Raw genomic sequence first — 19,778 nt, 5'->3', positions numbered from 1 at the left:
GCTCAGACTGTTTCTTCTAAACTCTTGCTTATGAAAGGTCTAGTCATCACTCTTCTACCTCTGATATTTCTTTATCAAGCCACTTAGCATAAATACTGCTAAATATATATAAATTCTTGAAGCATTTACTCATTTTCTAAACTGCTTTTTGTATTCTCATTTTCTAGTGGGTTTTGTGTGCTATTTCATATTTTATCACTCGTTAAATACTTTATGTATTTGTGCCAGAAGAGGGTAGGATTATGTGATAGATCTTTCATTCCCAGAGTTAAAGCAAAGTTTTCTTTTAAGTGGTTTCTATGTGTTTGTCCCCATAACTGATAGCAAGGGACATGGCTCTGTCATGCCCTCACTACCCATGTATTATCAGATATTGTCTCTCTTTTAAATAAATCCCTTTGTTTTCTGTGGGGAATGGTTCAGAATAAAGCAAAGTGTCTGAGACTGTAAAGTAGCACTGGAGGCTAAAGGGGATTGGGAAACTGAGGCATGGGATTAGAGAGGGAGCCATGTTCAGAGGCAGTCCTGGAAGAAAAAAGTAAGTTGGATGGTGGAATAGGGAGAGAAGGGGTCAAGTCTGTTGAAATAGGATTGTGGGGTTAAGAAGAAGCAGGTGAACAGGAGGCAGAGACCATGTGTGGTGGGAAACCTGAAGTATCTGTTCAGAAACATTCAGGAGAGGTCAGGACACCAGGACTTGGTGAAGAGTTTCAGCAGGTAGATGGAAAGTTGGGCCTGAATTTCAGTAGAGAGGGAGATAATTAGAATTGGCTGCAAAAGAAGATTAAATACAGCTGGACATAATTAAATTTAAACAGGAAACTTTAATTGTGGTATTTAAAAAATTTAATGAATACTAAATCTATTTTTTTTTGTTTGCTGTCAAATTTATGTTTGACATAAGTAAGTAATTAGAGGAGCACTTTGATTTAATGTATGTTGCTTTGACCACTTTGCACTGAATAAACAACATTAATTGATCATTAAAGTATATTGAGATTGTGAAAAAAGAGCAGGATAATTTCCAATACAACCAAAACGTTGCATGTGCTGCTCTGTTGAGTGTTTTTGGGAGGTTAATAGTAAAGCAGGAGCAGAGAATCTTTTTGGTTGCTATTTTGTTCTGGAGCTTGAAGCTGTAAATAATGGAGTTGACTTAGAGATTTGAGGTGTGTATGTGTTTGGAAGAAGCAGTTTATTGTTCTTAGAAAAAGCATGTGTTCTTGTAGAATGAGTTACATTGTCTATGATTTTTTTTTTTAAGAAAAGCTGCTGAAAGTTTTTAAATCTCTGTTTCAGTCTTGCTTTAATCAGCATATGTACTGATGAAATACAGAAGGTTTTTTATTTTCTTCATCTGTGCAATGTATTCAACACAGTTTTGTGACTCCATAACTATGATCATGTTTGCTGTCCTTTATAGTGCAGCAATCATCATTACAGAATCATTATTCTGTAACTTTCATTTAAAGCTCATAACTTTAGTTAAATTTGTTGCTTTATCTGAATTATCTTAACTTCATTAAGTCCTTGTATGAGAATAATTGTCCACTACCATAACCTATAAGAGAAGGTGGTAGATTCCTCATTTGATTTTTGTATTTCAGTTATTTCAATTATATGTTGGCTGCTTTGGTTTGTTACTTAGCTGTTGTTGAAAATCCTTCCCATACACAAACTGTGTAACCAGTAACCTGACCAATATATTAACTGTTTTCTTAAACACATCCTGTATGTGTCTTGCTCATAGTGTTTTGCAACATTTGCTATCATGGCCATAACTCAAATATATATTTTTCTTTGGTAAAAAATGGTTCTTAGTGTTAACTCTGTTATTTTTTTATTTATACCTGCTTGATGCTGCATGTAAATCCCCTTCTCATGCATGTTTTTTCAAATGGGCTTAGCAGGCCTTGGATGGCATGGCTTGTTAGATGTATTTGCACTTTGTGTGGTAGTTTGGGCTTGGATCAAGTGCACCTTTTAGAGCCTAATTCCTGATTGTCCACGCCTGTTTCCCTATAGAATGAGTTGAAGCTGTTCCAGAACACCTTCTAGGTGAAGCTAAAGCAGAAGGTGCGCTCCAACTCTGAGGGTCATTTTGGGCTTGGGCAAGGGTCTGGGAATAAATCACTTCCTCTCCCCAGAGCTGGTATCCTGTGGGTGCTGTGTCTCAGCTTTGCACCCCTGCCCCTTCAGTGCTGCACTGCTTGCTTGTGAGGACCAATGCAACAGTGCTGTTCTTGGACACAGCGTGCTTATAAGGGTCTTGTACTTCTTCAGAAGGTAGATTTGGATTTTGAGACCTTAGGAGATCCTTTGCTTGGGTGGGATGTCCCTATTTTGCTTTCTATTTAACTCAATTCAGTATTGCACAGTTAAATAATGCAATAAAAAGTTCAGATATATTACAGTGGTAAGATTTAGTCAAATATCTACAGAAGTTTTTGTGTTAGTTCAGTTGTCTTTGTCCACTAAATATGTAATCTCAAAAGATTTGTTCTAGGAGCATCCACTGGCCATAAATCATGTTGTGTCTGTAGCTATACTGTCTTTTCACTAAATGCTGTCATGATACTTAGGTTAGTATCCAAGTCAATCTAATACATTAATTTCCAAGTTATTTCTTTAAAACCTTTTCACAATCTGTTAAATTTTTTTAAAAACAAACCCCACCACACCCCAACCTCCACATCTCTACATCCACCTCATTTTCTTTTTTCTTTATAGTTTCAAGTAATAAAAATGGAAAAATAAAAACAAGCAGTACTGATGGAAATTTAATTTTCCCATAGTTATGTGGGTTTATAGGTTAAAAATATTTAACAATTTTTTAATCTGTATTAGCAGGATAGAGATATTTCAGCAGTAAAGCAGGAAGTGAAGTGGTCATCCTCGCAGTACAGAATGCAACCTGTTGTGGCAGATAACCCTGAGCAGTCTATCTTCTGTGAAAATGTAATGCAGAAAGCTGAAGAATTATGCTTAAACAGCATTTAATGTTCAGTAGAGGTGGGGGCTGCATACAGTCTTCAATAGAGATGTGGGATGCCTTCATCAGCTCTGAGCTTACTGCTGGATCAGTCTGGAGACTTCCATTTTCCTTAGGCATTTCTTGCATTTTGTTTTCCCATACAATGCGAGTGTTAAGAAACTTACCTGAGAGTTGCCAAGTTAGATTCATGGATCAAGTTTGATGAGTTTTGCATGCTTATGCAAAGCCATGCCACTTGCATTGCTATGTTTTGGTGTCTGTCTGATAAAAAAAGTCTTTGTGGTCCGAGACAGGTAGGAAAAACAACAGCTTTCCTCAGTGGTTCTTCTGGTTTTTAGTTGATTTGAGTCATTTTGGTCTCTGTATAAATGAAAGAGACACTGTACTAGCTGAAAACACATCATTTCAGTTCTCTGGAAGTTGATTTGTAAATACACTTCTTCCTGCAAAATAATAATCCTTCCTTATTCTTATCTACCTTATACATGGAAATTATTGTATCTTGTGTATTAGCTGACAGTAGTTAATTCTGAAAGCACTTACATGACAGAAGGCAGCTTTAATGTTTCAAATCTCTCAGATAATGTACATCCATCTGTTCTTTAGCAAATGCATCACCTCTCTGCATACTGATGATTTCTGATGTAGCACTGCTTGTAATTAAATTTTGATAATGTATTTTACAGGCTTCTTGGAAAAACAAATTGAGTTTATTCATGCAAATGCAGAGTAAAATGGAAATCACTAATGACTAAAGCTAATTTCATGAACTGATGGTCACTCAAAACTGTAGGAATAATTAAAAATATGTACTAGTGTACATTTTTAATTGGCTGGAATCTCATTTGGGTGTAATAACAGTAACAACAGTGATATTGTTGTCACTTAAACATTTAGTATATTCTTGCATTTGATTACTTTAATGTTTCAAAGCTGACCTTTTATGTTGGTTGCTTACAGTTACAAATTGGAAGTATGCATTAAATTATTGCAACAAATGCAGCATTTGCATTTTTATCAAGTACATACTAAACCAGTAATTGCATATATAATGCTACTGATACTGAAAAAATGCAATTAAACTTTTAAGCTACACCCATGGCTACTTAGAGATACATTTGTAGTGGAAACTGGAATTTCTAGATTGAGAAGATGTAAACCTCTTGTTCAGCTTTTTTTTTTTTTAACTACTTTTTTTTTTCATTATTTAGTGCTTCAACTTTCCAAGTTGAGAAAATAAGGTGTGATATTGTTTTGTTCATAATGCCCAAAGTATGTAGCAAGCCTGATACATAAGTTGTATTACCATCAGATGATATATGCAACTAAATTTGGCTTTTGGTGAAATGTTGTTATTAAACATCACTCCCACATGCTCAGGTTTCTGAGCTTTGGGGAAAGATGTTAAATGAAAACATTTCTCTTAGAGTGCACTCTTTGTGGCATCTTTCTTAAATGCTCCTTACTGTACACAGAAAAATAAACACATTTGCTTTTGCTACCACTTGAATATGAAAACACAGACATTAGCTTCTGGTTTGGGTCACATGCACCCAAGTGTCCTAAAGCTTTTTTCCCATGGAAAAATCAAGAGTCAGCACAGTGTCTGCTTCCTTCCATTGAACGTGCGGTGCTTAATTGTCTTTTAGTGTTCACTGGTCAGAACTAGATATGTGGAAATGTGAGAACCCTGTCTTTGGGATGTAAGTAGTGTTTCCCTGAGGAAGAAAGGTGCAGAGAAGTGCAGAATCCCAGCTATGAATCCTCCTTAGAGAAAGAGTGCAAAAACACCTGTAAATGTGTTTCTGTGCCTTTTATGGTACAACACACTGAAAATTATGGAACAGCTATGGTTTCTGGTACTTTGCTCCCTACTAACCAATAAGGTGAATTGTTTTGCAAATGTCATGGAGCAAAGTTGGGCTTTATATGTTCCCTGTCCCTCATACAAGGCCCTAGGTTTTTTGTAAAAACAACCAACCAACCAGCTATAAGAGATAGGTGAGTTAAAAAAAAGGAGGGGGTGATGGTGGTTCAGATATTATCATCCTGTGTGGAAGTACTCATGGAGACATCCTTTACTGCTCCTACTCCAAGGAGGCTCAGAAGTTGTGCTCCCATGCAGAATTTGTGGTGTTGTGCTTTCTGAATCTCTCTCTCACCGTGTGGCCTGCTGAATGTGTGGGGTGGGCTGTGGGCTCCCAAGGACAGTGGCTCTGTACACAAGGACAAAGCTGATTTCTCTCTGCACACACTTTCATGTACTGCTTTCAGAGTGAGTCTGACTGCTTGTTGAGTTGTGGCTGAATTAATCTACTCAACACATTGCTTGAATCTAGGGAAACCAGAGTCTGGATTTGCCAGCCTCAAAGGCTGTATATCTGGAAATCTGATACCAAATTTAATAATGAATTAGTCTGTGTTATAACCCCCTGTTCTTATATATTGCTTGGAGGCACATGGGTAGCTGAATGCATGAATAATTTGGAAATTGCATTAGTATTTTTCAATGTCTATTGAAATGCACCTAGTTTTGGTCTTTTTTAACATCTCACAGATTCATTTAACAATTATTGTAGCTTCTTAGACTTCAGAGAACTTTACTACTCCTTCAAAAATCCCCATAACTACCATCAATCCATTTTTTTTCCAGGTGAGATAGGTGCCATTTCTGGGCCACACAGGTAGCCTAGTGATGTCTGCTTTTGACCACTGGGCATCTCTCTGGCCAACGTAAGACTTGGCAGTGATAAGGCTGTATTCTAAAGTGGGTGTTCTCTTCTTTATCAATCTAAAAGGAAATTAGAATAAAAAGAAATGAAACTTTCAATTATATCTGAAAAATATGCTGCTCTTAATGCATAAGACCAAAAGCAGTTTGTTTTGTTGAATAGTATACAAGTCTGTAATCAAATGAGAGGGAAAATAAATGCCATTTGAAATGATCTGTGTACAATTTTTTGCAAGTAATATTGCATACTTGTATCTTCTGTTAACATGAATGTTAATGGTTCTTACAGATTCTCTAGAAGGGCAACCAGTTCTTCTGAATTTTGCTGAATCTGGTGCTTAAAGAGATTATGATCAGACTGTTTGACAGAACAAGTAATTCTCTTGCTAGAAAGCTGCCTGAAGAACTTTTATTTTTTCCTAGTAGTGTGTCAAGTAGAAATTATTCCTTGTTTCCTGGAAGTTTTTAGTTGCCAAGAATAAAACAACTAAATAGATTTTTACTGCTTTATCTAATTTAAAAAAAAAAAGTAACATTTGTCATTTCCCACTTTTTCTTTATCTCCTTAGAATGTGAAAGCATTTGCATCTTCAGATAGCCTAGCCAAGGTCCAAGAAGTAGCAAGCTGGCTTTTGGAAATGAATCAGGAACTGCTCTCTGTGGGCAGCAAGAGGCGACGAACTGGTGGATCTCTTCGAGGTAATGCTTCCTCAAGCCAAGTAGATGAGGAGCAGATGAATCGGGTGGTGGAAGAGGAGGAGCAGCAGCAAAGACGACAACAAGAGGAGCAGCACATTGGGAGGAATGGGGAGATAGGAGCAGAAGAACCTGGATTTGATGACAGGCATGAGTCTCAGCAGGAGCAGTTAGAAGAAAATAATAATAGACTTATTACAGTGGATGAGGATTCTACTTGTAACCAAGAGGAAGATGATGATGAACATGCTGGTGACCAAGAGGAGGAGGTGGAAGAGGAGGAGGAAATGGACCAGGACAGTGATGATTTTGATCAGTCTGATGACAGCAGTAGAGAAGATGAACATGCTAACAGTAATAGTGTCACAAATTCCAATAGCCTCATGGACTTGCCCATTCACCAGTCATCACCATTCTACGTGAAGACAAAGGTGAGAAGCTACATTTTTTTGTGCTCTTAATCCTCACTAACTTTGGATTTTGGAAAAAATGGCATATTTAGCATAAACTAGAATTTTACAATGAAGCAAACATTTTATTTATTTCGTAAGGAGCTTTATTTTGTAAGGAGCAGCGACGGATTTGTGTAGTCCATAAAAATCATGCTGTTTTAGCTGTTAATAATAAAAATATTTGCATGCATTTGACATGAGTAAATACCCCTATATAATTTAAGGGATAGCATTCTGATGACTATGGTTAAAATACCAAGATGTTCCTATATAAATATTTTTACATAAGACCCTCCTGGAGTTATTTATGCTGTTTTCCTTCTCCAAGTGGGCTAGAAGGGAAGGTAAGCAATCGTACATGTGTTGTGTTCTCACACAGGATCTGGTTCATTTAGGTGCAAACACTGTAATGAAAAAGTAGGGTGGAATATTATAGAAACATGAAGTTCTTCCTGCTGGCCTGCTGAGTTCCTTGACAAAATACAGGTTAAAACAAGTGTGATAGCCAGTCATTCAGTTAGGAAGTCATTACATAATGTCTTGTTGCATCCTGCTTGTGAGGACCTTGAAGCTGTGTGCTGGTTGTTGAAAACTTCAGATTTGCAATGAGAATCTGGAAATTAATCTCCATATTTTTATTTCTATTTATATCACTTAACATTTTAGATTAAAAAGAAGTTACTGGGGTATTGGTTGCAGTGCACATTTGTAGTTCACTGTATTTTCCAAGTTCTTTGGGAAGGAGGAATTCCATTAACTCCTAGGAACAGCAAAATAATGAAAGCAGTGATATTGACTAGTAAGAAAGAGGAGCAGACCAGTGTTCTTCTGGGAGAATGTTCTTTCTAGGTCTATGGACTGATTTATTTTTCTTACTCATTAATTGTTAATAGAATATCTAGCTTCCTCTCACCTTTCAAAACACAAAACCTCCTCAAACTTTTAAATTTTACTTAAAAAATAATTAAAACCTGATGTAAAATAAAACCACAAAAAAGTCAGTTAACATAAGTTAACAGGTTGACTATGAGCATAAATGTATAGAGATGGATAATCAGTGTTCAAGATGCACCTGAACAGGTAAATAGGGTGAATATTTGCTTCTGGAATCTACAGCAATGTTTTTGTTAATAACGATAGTTTGAAACTCACTTCCATGTTTAAAGTATCTCAGCTAATATATTTGATTTTTGAAAAGTTGTAATGTTTTCACATGTGTTTTTTATATAATTTTATATTTAGAATTCTACTCTTCAGGGTGCTGAAGTATATGCTTTCTAATTTGGAGTGAAATACTGTCATATTTCATATAATTGAATTGGATTTTACTACTGAAATCCTTGGTTTCATTTCAACACATTGGTTTTCCTGTATTTAGTATATTTTACTGGGTATCATATAGCAAATTGCATCCAGCATGGGCAATAATTAATGTAGGAAATTATTATACTCAAAATTATGTTTTTAAGTCTCTGAATTGGAAACTTGCTGAAGTTTCTAATTCCATGAGTAACTATACTCAAATTATGTACAGACAGAGCAGAGCATAATTTTCAGTGGTGGCCAGTTCTGGAGCATTTTTTATTGATTTCAGTAATGAATGTAGCATTTTCTTTCTTTTCTTGAGGCATATTTGACAAGAACTGAAACAAGCCAGTTTAGCCTGAAGGAAGATGTCTGAAAGATCTTTGTACTTATCCAAAATTTCTGTGTGGTCTGATAGTTGCTCTGCCTATTCGATGCAGGACTGGTGATTTTTGTCTGTGCTCTGCCCCCAGGCTGTGCTTCTGCAAGAATTGTTGGGCAGCCAGGTAGCAAACCATATTTGGGATTTTTTTCATGGTGCAGCTCTGTTTTAGGAAGTTCCAACTTTAGGAAGTATCAGCACAAGTTAGAAAGCTGCTTGAGGTGGCACTGCTCAGCATGATGGTTACACAGTAGAACCGATAACATGCAACATTAATGTTACCAATTCATTAATAAACCAATATTTAACCAGAGGAGCACATTCTGTGTTACAAAGTGTTGGGGAAATACATCTGTGAGAGCATGAATGAATTACTAGAGTAAAAATAAGCATGACTAATTAATTTGCAGCTTTTGAGAAGAAAAGGTGTGTTAGCAGACTCATTAGCTATATTTACAAGTGATTTCTGCTTCTACCTGTTGAGGATAAAGTCATCCTAGGAGACTTGAACTTGGTGGATTTATTTTTAGCTTTTCAGACATGTTTCTCAGTGTTTGTAGTCAATTACAGTTCTCATAACTCTGGCTGAATTCCCTTGCTGTGTGCTGTACTCTGTGAAACTTGCTCTGTGCCAGCATTACAGGCAGTGATGGCTGAATGCCCTCCTGTCTGTCTGTCTGTCAGATGTAAACCTGGCTCCTCAGAAGCATTCCTGATGCAACACACTTTGTTCTGCTTGTACATATGGCAGCACACTTTCACCACCACCAAATAACAAGAGATAATAGTGAGTCTGAACAAAATAGCAACTGCTACTACTGTAGGTGTTGTACAACTCATCTTAGTTTTTTTTATATCTCTGTTCTTTGTCCTTTTTCTTCCTTTCCTCATAAACTACTGCATAAAGTCTTTCTCTAATCTGATTCTTTTTCTGTTTGTTGACCTTCAGAATCCTGTGTGGCTAAGGAAGGAAATGTCATATTTCCCCCATAACACCACAGTGTACCCTGCTTGAGTTTGCTGCTTGTCACCTTAGTAGCAGCAAGCATGCTGTGTTCTAATAGATATATATAAAATATATGAAAATATTTGCCTCATACTACTGCTCTGTGCAAATAACTGATAATTGCTGCCATAATGTTGTGAAAATGTTATGAGTAAAGGGCATGGGCTCTTAAAAGGAGAAGGCTGCTGGTTCAGGAAGGATTTCATTGCATTTACCAGCACCACACAGGAATCCAGAAGGATCCTTGTGGTTACCTTCCATGATTTCCTGCATAAAATAGGCTGCTCTGTGTTGACTTCTGTGCAAGCTAAAGCTTAGTTTTTGAAAAATGTCACTGTTTGAAAACAGGAAACTGGGCAGCAAGGCAAATCTCTCTCAAGCCTAGTTTAATAGTTTGTTAGTTATCATCAGTGTTTAAACTTCTCCACCTTTACTCTGCCTTCTTCCTGTTGTATGAATTTTTCTGTTACAATTTCATTTTATTTTCATGTTGTATTGAGGAGCTGTTTAACAAATGGGGCTTTTTTCTCCCTGTATGTTAAGCAATCAAGTTCCTCCCTAAAAGATATCTTAAATGTAAATAATAAGGACAATGTGTCCATTGGGCATATTTTTCTATTTTTTTGTTCTTGTTATGATACTTCTCTGAGCACTCTGGTGTTGGAACATTTCTCTTCAATCACAGATGTCTTTATATCTTGATCAACAATCTGGATGAGGGGATCCAGTGCACCCTCAGTCAGTTTGCAGGTGACATCAAGTTGGCTGGGAGTGTTGCTGTGCTGGAGGGTAGGAAGGCTCCACAGAGGGATCTGCACAGGCTGAATTGATGGGCCAAGGCCAACTGTGTGAGGGTCAACAAGGCCAAATGCCAGATCCTGCTCTTGGCTCACATCAGCCACATAACAGTGCTACAGGCTTGGGCAGAGTGGCTGGAAAGCTGCACAGCAGAAAAGGACCTGGGGGTGCTGCTGGAGAGCAGCTGAACATGAGCCAGTGTGTGCCCAGGTGGCCAAGAAGGCCAATGGATCCTGGCCTGGATCAGCAATGGTGTGGCCAGCAGGAGCAGGGCAGGGATTGTCCCCCTTTGCTCAGCACTGGTGAGACCTCACCTCAAACCCTGTGTCCAGTTCTGGGCCCCTCACTACAGGAAGGACACTGAGGGGCTGGTGCATGTCCAGAGAAGGGCAATGAGGTTGGTGAAGGGTCTGGAGCACAGGTCCTGTGAGGAGCAGCTGGGGGAGCTGGGGGTGTTTAGCCCAGAGGAGTCTCAGGAGAGACCTTATCACTCTCTAGAAATACCTGGAAGGAGGGTGTAGCCAGCTGATGGTTGGCCTCTTCTTCCAGGTAACAAGTGATAAAACAAGAGCAATTGGCCTGAAGTTGCACTAGGGGAGATTTAGATTGCATATTAGGATACACTCCTTGCAGGAAAGGGTTGTCAAACACTGGAGCAGGTTCTTCTGGGAGGAGGTTGAGTTAACATCCTTGGAGGTATTTAAAAGACATGTAGATGTAGCACTTAGGGACATAGTTTAGTGTTTGACTTATAGCAGTATTAGATTAATGGTTGGATTTGATGATCTTAAGAGACCTTTTCCAACCCAAATGATTCTATGATATCAGAACTGCAATTAAAACAAAGTAGCAGCTGTGCCAAGGACAGCTAAAATTTGTTTATGTGATATATTTACCTATTGATATATCAAATAACTCCATGCATTGGGATTTCATGTTCAACTGATTTGTCTAATGTGATGCAAGCCTTTTTCAGAGAGCTTTCTGTTCTGTAAGGTTGGCCTGTGTCCTTTGTACCTACAGAACTAATGCTCAGTTGTATTAAAGTGACCAGTTTTCTCACATGTCAGGCCCTTTACTGTTTGTTCATTTTTGCTCCAGTTGATCTGTGTCTTGTCAAATGTTTCTGTAACTGTTTAAAAAATACTAAATAGCACAAGAGAGCTAAGTAAATATATACAGCAGTCTGACAAAAACATGTTCTTGATGCTGATTCTTCACTGATTGCACTGTATTTGTGGCATCCATTTCCAGTGCTCTGTGATGACTTTGTATTAATTGAGTTCTACTGGGTAACAATTAACCACAGCATAAGCAAACAAGTACTCTTGCATCCCATATTTCATAGCAACTGCACTTAAATGCTTTTATCCCACTACATGTGGGATTCTCTTGCAATGCAAGGACAAAAATGTATTACTGGCAGTTGCCATCACTGTGAAATAGCTCATGTAAATTATCATTCTTGCTTACTTGAGATTTAAATTGTCTACCTGTGCTCATACTCTTGAAATTGTAGTACTAGCAGATGTATCATGCCAGCAATATTTTATGTTTATCAAAATTGGTGTTTATGACAGAGGTGATACCAGCATGATTTTGTGGAAGAAAATGTCATCAATGCTATAATCCTATTTTATGACAAGCACTGTTATTTTCTCTTGTACTGACACCTGGGTTTCACCATAGGGTTATTTAGGTTGTACTCTGTTTACTTTTCTAATTATTTTCCCTGTAAATCTATAGGTTTATTTAGTATTTCTGAAATATTTTGATTGTTCTGATTCTTAAAAACATTTTGATCATAATAGGTTCAATCTTTTACTTGTTTCAGGTTTTTTTGGTCTTTGTTTACGTAACTGTTATGTATGTATAACTGTTATGTAACTCACAGTTTCATAGTTTTAAAATATTAATGATTTCAATATACTTAAATATTTTGTTTTTAATTGATGTTTTTTGTTCCCATTAAGATGAGTTGTTTTTCTTGAACTGCTGCAAGCTTTTTATATTTACAGGAGCATTGTCTTCTTGATTATCTTAGAAATTATTTCTAAACAGCTGCAGTAATTTACAGGTTCATTCATCTCTGGTTTGAGTTTGATGGGAATTGATTTGTGGGGAAAAAAGTCATGATCACTTGTATGCAATCTCCTACGAATCAAACTTTGTTCAATTAGTTTTTATTTATCTAAAATTCAACATTACATAATACTTTTAACATTAAATGTCTCTAATGTTGAAGCCACCTCAGTTAGGAAATAAACACTTTAACAAAAACTAAACACATGAATTCATGACAAGCATTAGCTGCATTATTTCCAGCAACTATTGTCACATATTTCTATGGTGTAGGCAAAATAGCCACTTGATATCAGACTAACAGGAGTGAAATGTATTATGTAAGGACCTGAATTTTAAGATCCAAGTGAGCAGGTGGAGCAGGGAGATTCTTAGCTGGTGCACAGCCATTTTCTTGCTCAAGGTTTCAGGAAACACTTTTGTCTGCTCTGCTTGTCTGGAGGGATTTCTGAAGGAGTGTTGGAGCCCATTTATGTGAGATGCTTTATCCTTCTGGGCAACAGGCACTGTTCAACAAGAATCTTTGCAATTTACTTAAACATTTATTTTGTTTTCTTCTGTTGAGGCCGTTGTAAAGCCTAGCAAATTAAGTTATATGAATGTGAAGTATTATTTCTGTGTTAACTATTTGGATTGTGATGGTGACTTCTTATAAGGGGTCAGGCATTCATGTGTGCAGAACCCTCCAATAACTTCACTAATTAGTCTCCTCTTCAGATGCAGGTTTGCTTGCTGCAGAATTGTGGGTTGTGATTGTTGTGCTGGTTAGCAGAGCTTCCAAGGAAACAGAAAACAGATTAGCTAAAATGAAGACGAAAACTTTCTGTATAGTTGCATCTACAACCACAAAAAACACTTTGATACCCTTTCAGAAGCGGTCATATTTTAGCATTTGCTTCATTACCAAAGGTAATAAGATTTTTTTAAATGGATACATTTAATACATAACATATATTACAAACAACAGTGGTAAAGGCTGAGAAGGAGTTTAATTTTCATGTGAAACCAGGGTGCTTTGATTGCAGCATCCTCTACCATACTTTATACCATACTGTCCATTTGGCTGTAAGTCACAAGTATTGTGTAAGTGTTGGCACTGTTCGGGAGTGCCTCTTCTTGATTGTTTATTGACATGGGACAGTGGAGGGAGGGAAGATACAACAGATGAGCTGGATTGACTTGGGTGGAGCTGGAAGAAGATGTACCACAGGAAAAGCTGGACCTTGGAGCTTAAATACCTATCTCTTCAGTTCTGAACTAAATCTAAAGCCCTGCTCTTTATGTGTAAAGAGCTTTCAGCTCTTAAATAGTGCAGGCTGCGACAGTTTTTTGCTGCAAGGTGCCTGGTCTAAGCTTGTATGTAGAGCCACACAGATAAGAAGGATTTATTTTTTCAGGGGTTTTGGCTTTGGGTGGAAAGACAGCAGGAATTTTTTAAACTGAGGAAACCTAAGATTGCATTGGGCACTCTGTGCAAATGTGAAGTGAAAAGGACTCCTGTGTGAAAGTCTGCAGTTACTGTCAGAATTACTGGTAGGCTAAAAGCAGGATAGGGGAATAAGGAGGAATCAATGATTACAGAAAGCTTATCCTTGGGAGCAGAGGGTTTTTTTGTGTGTACAGGCAGTACATGGAATTAGGAAGAAGTTGCAGTGTGTGTAGGTGGAGGGTGGTTTGTGTGTGTTAATCATTTTTCTCCCTCTCTGAGCAGCAGAGGGGGCTGCTATTGCTTTGCTGCAGCCCTCCCTATGCAGACTTGTGCAGTGTTCCTTTGCAAAGGTTTTCCTTGCTCCTGCAGCTAAAAGCCTAAAGAATGTTTTTTAAGTGTAGGGAATAAATGTAACTGGAGGAGAAGGACTCAGTATTTTTTATTTGTCAAGGAATATGTTTCCAGTATAGGAAATATTGTAGGAATGTTTCCTTTAAAAGAACAAGTATTAAACTTATTTTCAGATGGCTTATTTGATGAGAATGCAATGTATAGTTCTCTGCTCTGAGTACACAGGAGAAAGAGAAAAAAACTTCATACTACAGAAAGAGATTGAGTTTTTTACCTATTCTTTTTTCAAGGATCACATACAAGGTATGTAGATTCTTCATGCCTTTCACTTGATGCTTTAAAGGGTTTTAAACTAAGTTATAACTTGCCTAAAGCTGTGGCAGAAAGGCTACACATTCAATGATTGTTGAAAAAAGGCAACAAAAAAGCACTGACTGAAAAAAGTTTTTTTTTTCTCTCTTGCTTTTTCTGAAGATTGTATTTTTTAATTGAGGAGGATCTTGTCAAGGCACACAAATGATTTAAGGGGAGATGTTCAGGTACTGGGGCCAGATTCTTCAGTAGTGCCCAGCGGCAGGATAAGGGGCAATGAGCACAAACAGAAACATAGGAAGTTACATCTGAAAATGAGGAAAGACTTTCCTTTGAGGGTGACAACACTGGAACAGGCTGTCAAAAGAGCCTGAGGAGTCTCTTTCTATGGAAATACTTAAAACTTGCCTGGGCATGAATGATCCTGTGCAACCTGCACCAGATGAACCTGCTTTAGCAGAGAATTGGACTGGATGATGTCCAGGGGTCCCTTCCAATGATTCTGTGATTCATAACTGCCAGTCAGAATTACTTTTGCACTACCATGACAGTTTAGTTATGGTCAAGCAAGTTTTGTTGTTTTAAAATATATTTACTTTTTACTTTTCTGATACAGAACCTTGTTTTTTGTATTGGGTGGTAATAACTAGAAATATTCATACTTGGAGATTAATATAAACAAACACTTCTAACCTTTGATTTCTTTCTAATTTATATACCCCACAGTTTAGTGCTAATCATTCCACACATGCAGGATTATTTGAAACGGTTGCACAACTGTCATTAGATGTAGTTTGTTAAATACATTAAAGCATCCATGGAAGGAATGCAGATTCTTTGTTTCTCTGTAGATAGGAAGTCACTTCTCCAACTTTACTAACCTCAGCATGCTTTTCTACAAATACCAGTGTTTTGTTTGAAAAGTACTTTTTACTTCCTGTGCTTTTACTCGGTTGTGATAATTTATGATTTCATTTGCTGCTCAAGGCTTCTAGAAGTTTAGTATACTTTTTGAAGTAGAATTTTCCTACACCTTCACTTGTACATAAAACTAATGTGTTACATAATTGCTGCCCGGCTAATTTTTCCTACTCTGTAAGTGGAGCATGAAGTTTGCTTATAGATATGTGGGCTATGTCTGTAGTAATGTGGTTATTACTAAGGGTATATACTTGAATTGTCCTTGGAATTGTCCTTTGGTTGCTTGGCTTAGGCATTGCTCCCTAAAGGTAAATATGGGGGAGGTACTTGCATATGTTACTCAAACTTCCATATCAGTTTATTTTATGGAGAATAAATTAAATTGATGCCTTCAGGATAACTACCTGAAGCAGCACCTTGTTGTTCAATGCTTTTTCATAGACTTTGAAATCAATGTTGGTTCAGCTACCATGTGGTTTTTGCTCTGCATGTTTGCTGTCAAAATGAAAATGAGAAATGAGCTTTTTTTTTCAAAGGGAAGAAATAAAAACATGCGCTGTAGTACTATTTCACCTCACCAATTATATGACAACAATATTATGAAGTAGCAATCATGCAAATGTGCTTCAGAATCCTTTCAGTATGCTTACTCTGTTTGGGATATGTGACTTGTCTAACAAATACATTTGGGAGCTCTGCCCCACTTAAATATGCCATTTGTTCCTTTTGTTGTTCTTGACTATGTGGCACATGCTATTGCCTGATGTGATTGTTAGCCCAAATATTTCCAGTCTGTAGTGATACAGCTGTATTTTCTTGAGCATTTATCAGTGGATGCTGTTGCCCTGTCAGTTTTAAGCTGCTTCTCCTTTTCAAAGTTAACTGAAGTTGGTATTAGTAGTTATAAAACTTAATGCAAATGATGAATCAAAGTGTGGAGAAAGTAAAACTTTTGCTGGTGAGTTAGTTATGATTAGTAAACTTCTTGCATTTGCTGATGTTTGTACTTATAAAATCATGGGATCTGGAATTAGCTTAGGGAGCTGGAGGACTAGAAATTGATCTGAATACCAAAACTAAGTTTAACACCTGCTGCAGGACTAACATTTTTTCCTGATATGTTTCCCACTCAGAGCTATTTTGCAGATTACAGTATGTCCTTTATTTCTCTAGGAGACTTTTCATTATCTCCAGAACATGTGGCTATTCAGCAAACTGTGCACAGTGAAGGAATTTACATACCTGTATAAATTCTTGAGTATAAGGAGAGAAACTAGACAGTGTCAATTTCTCTGCTAGTTTAATGATTTCTGAACAGGCAGAACACTTAAAAACAAAATTTCCAAGCTGTCTCAGCTAATCTTTGAACAGACAGCATCTAATGTCCATCCACAAGGGATGATTTTTGACATATGAACTGTTCTTCTTTGCTAGTGCCTGGTGTCTGATCTGTGCATGCAGCTGTGCTTGTGTAGTAATGATATACTGTGCATTTTGTGTAACTTATTGATGAGCTGTTATGTTTTGTTTATGTGAATGTTTTACAGCTTGGTTTATTGGTGAAATTTCTGTTATAAAAATCCCTGTAAAACCTAGAACAGGTGTTTCTAGAAATGGTTTGTTCTGTCACAAGCATCTTCTCCCTTTTTTTTCCATAGTGTGGTTAATGAAGATGCTGTCTAAACTTCATGCAGAAGTTGTGAGATTTCTGCCCGCTTTCTCCTGGCCAAACAAGTTCAGGAATTCACCAAATTATTATAAAATGTGTTTATTTAAAAAATCTTCATGTGCCTTCACTTTGTATGGTACAACTTTTGATGTACTATTACATACAGTTAAGTGGTATTGGGATTTTAAAGGAGGAAATAATTAGTTCTAGTGGATAGATGGGTATCTTGATAATAATCAGTGAAATACAAGTGGAAAGCATTGCTGTTGGGCATCTTTTCTTCTGTCTTATTTCTTCTTTTCCCTCTTCTTGCTAAGTTTAAATTTTGTTTCTTTAGTTGGTAACAAGAATTGGAAAGAGGGAGAGGATCTGAGAAGGACATAATTACTAAAGAAGTGCAGAGATTTCTATTGCAAATCAAGGTGGTCCAAACTAACTATTTCTTTGTAAAACCTGGCTTTTTAAAATCTTTGTTCTTATTAAAAGGTGATGTTTTCTACTGACTTTTCTACCTGACCATATATTGCATAATGTGAAAGGAGTGAATTGGGAATTTTAGTAATACTCAGTGTAATTCAGTCTTGGAAGACACTGGCTATACTTTTCAGCTGTGTCATGACATATTACTCATTTAATGCTTATAAAATTTTAATACATTTGCTCAATCCCTGGCCCCTATGTGAAGTTGAAAATGTACTTATCGCCATCATGGATTGCCAGCAGGGATAAATTCCACCTAATTCATCATCAGAAGTCATCACTACTTTCAAGTAAAGTATTAGCAACATTTCCTGTAAGTGCAAATCTCATTCTTACCCAGTCAATGTTTCAAAGTGGGCAGGAGAATTTTGCTCTTCTCATTTAACTTATGGAGTGTCCCTTAAGGATGGCAGCTACTGTGATCATTATTGGCCCAAAGATATTGAGTACTAAAAAAAATAATTAAAGGCAACAAATAATAAACACTCTTTTGCCAATCTCATAGTTACTTCAGTTGTGTTGACCTTGGTCAGATTTTCTAAAACATGGAGAAAATATCTGTTTTAATTAAAATGAATATATAAAAATAAAACAAAGAAAGTAGAAGTGACACAGCTAAATGGAAGAAATCAGAGCAAAAATCATTCAATATGGATCAGCTGTTCTTGCCAAATGTAATAATGTTGTCCCTCAACTTTTAAGCTGGACTTCATTCACAGCAAGGACACTTTCTGTTGGTACTCAGAGGCACTTTCCCTTCTGCACAAATTTTGACTTTGGTGTAAACCACTACTATTCTATGCCTTAGAGCAAGTGTGCTGCAGGTATTCCCTTGTATGTGTTTTGGAGGACAGGCTCTGGACAGACTCTGACTCTTCCCACACTGTGCCAATCAGAATTTCTTGGCAGGGTTTAGTATCAGAATGCCAGTAAGCTCAGGGCTGGATTTGGCCAACCATACCAATCAAGAATGCCAGCCCTTCTGCATACTACCTGCTTTTTTTCTGTGCTCTAAGCATTCTTTACTTCACATATCTTGAGCTTTATAAATAGCCTCACACCCCTTTCCAGTATGCTGTTACCAGCTGAAAAGGATTATGTAGCTTAATTTGGTGCTATCAAATGAATGCCATTGTAACAATCAGTTGCTGCATTTGTTAGATTTATGTGTATTTATGTGTATTTTACAGTGCTGGTAAGAAAATTAGTCTTGTCTCCAAAGAGGCCTTGAGAACAATTTTGTTCCAAGCTTACAAACTGTAATACTTTGCACTGTTCAACCTTTTATTTTGGCAGTCGTGAGTGTAGCTAATCTGTAGAGTGTTGTCCGGAATTTTTTTTAATGCTGAATAAACAGTGTTGGGATAGAATTCTGCTACAGAAAAAAAAATTGTGTAAGGTGGTGAAAATATTTTTGATGCCTTTTTGATATTTTTGGGGATTTTTCTTGCTCCCATTTAATAGAGAGAAAGAAAGGTCTAAGTCTAAACCTCATTTTTGTCAGTGCTTTTTGTACATTATTCAGAAACTGATAAACATGTTTTAGGTATTTTGGTACTGCTTTGTGCATTTTTGTGTGTGTAGGTATATAAGTAGAGAATTTCTCATTTAAAGTGTTGCATTTTACATGGAAGGGTGATATAACGATAAGAAAAGCTGAATTTTGCAGTATGGAAAATAATTTTTCAGCTTCCTATCTTTCCTTTTCATAAACGCAGCTTCCTTAGTAAAAAAACACCTGCTTTCCCTTCCCCCAGCTTATCCTCAGCTGGGAATTTGACTTGCATTTTAATCCAGTGTTAAATATTGCATGGCTTCTCTACCTGTTGCAGTTCTCAATTCTTGTCTCAGCTTTATTTAAAGGTGCAAAACCAGCATAAAAAAGTGGTCAGCAAATAAATTCCTGCAGAGCAGCTGTAGAAATTCTTTTTAACAGCTGTTGCAACACTGACTAGACTAAAGAGTTAAACTTGCTTATCCAACAAATCATGTTATAGCCAATGAGAACTGGGCAGACATTTCTGGAATATTTATAAAATGCAAGATGATGCAGCTGGATTTCTGTTGCATACCTGAAATGTTTTCTGAAATATTCACTGGAGAAATGAAGACACATGCCTTAAAGATAGTTTAATAAAAGGGACAGTAACAACAAGACACCATAGTGTG

At 37.0% G+C, this 19,778-nt stretch overlaps 1 protein-coding gene across 1 annotated transcript in view; it reads left to right on the top strand.

Moving 5' to 3' along the window:
- FBXW7 (F-box and WD repeat domain containing 7) overlaps positions 1 to 19,778 on the top strand; it is a 177,041-nt gene that overhangs the window by 71,121 nt on the left and 86,142 nt on the right. The window contains exon 2 of the mRNA XM_054633742.2: positions 6,296 to 6,853. Within this exon, the coding sequence (XP_054489717.1) occupies positions 6,365 to 6,853 (489 nt within the window). The 5' untranslated portion in view covers positions 6,296 to 6,364. The remainder of the gene's footprint in view (positions 1 to 6,295; positions 6,854 to 19,778) is intronic.

This window comes from Agelaius phoeniceus, chromosome 4, assembly GCF_051311805.1.
Source record: "Agelaius phoeniceus isolate bAgePho1 chromosome 4, bAgePho1.hap1, whole genome shotgun sequence".
Classification (NCBI taxonomy): Eukaryota; Metazoa; Chordata; class Aves; order Passeriformes; family Icteridae; genus Agelaius; species Agelaius phoeniceus.
This window is presented reverse-complemented; position numbering and strand designations above follow the sequence as displayed.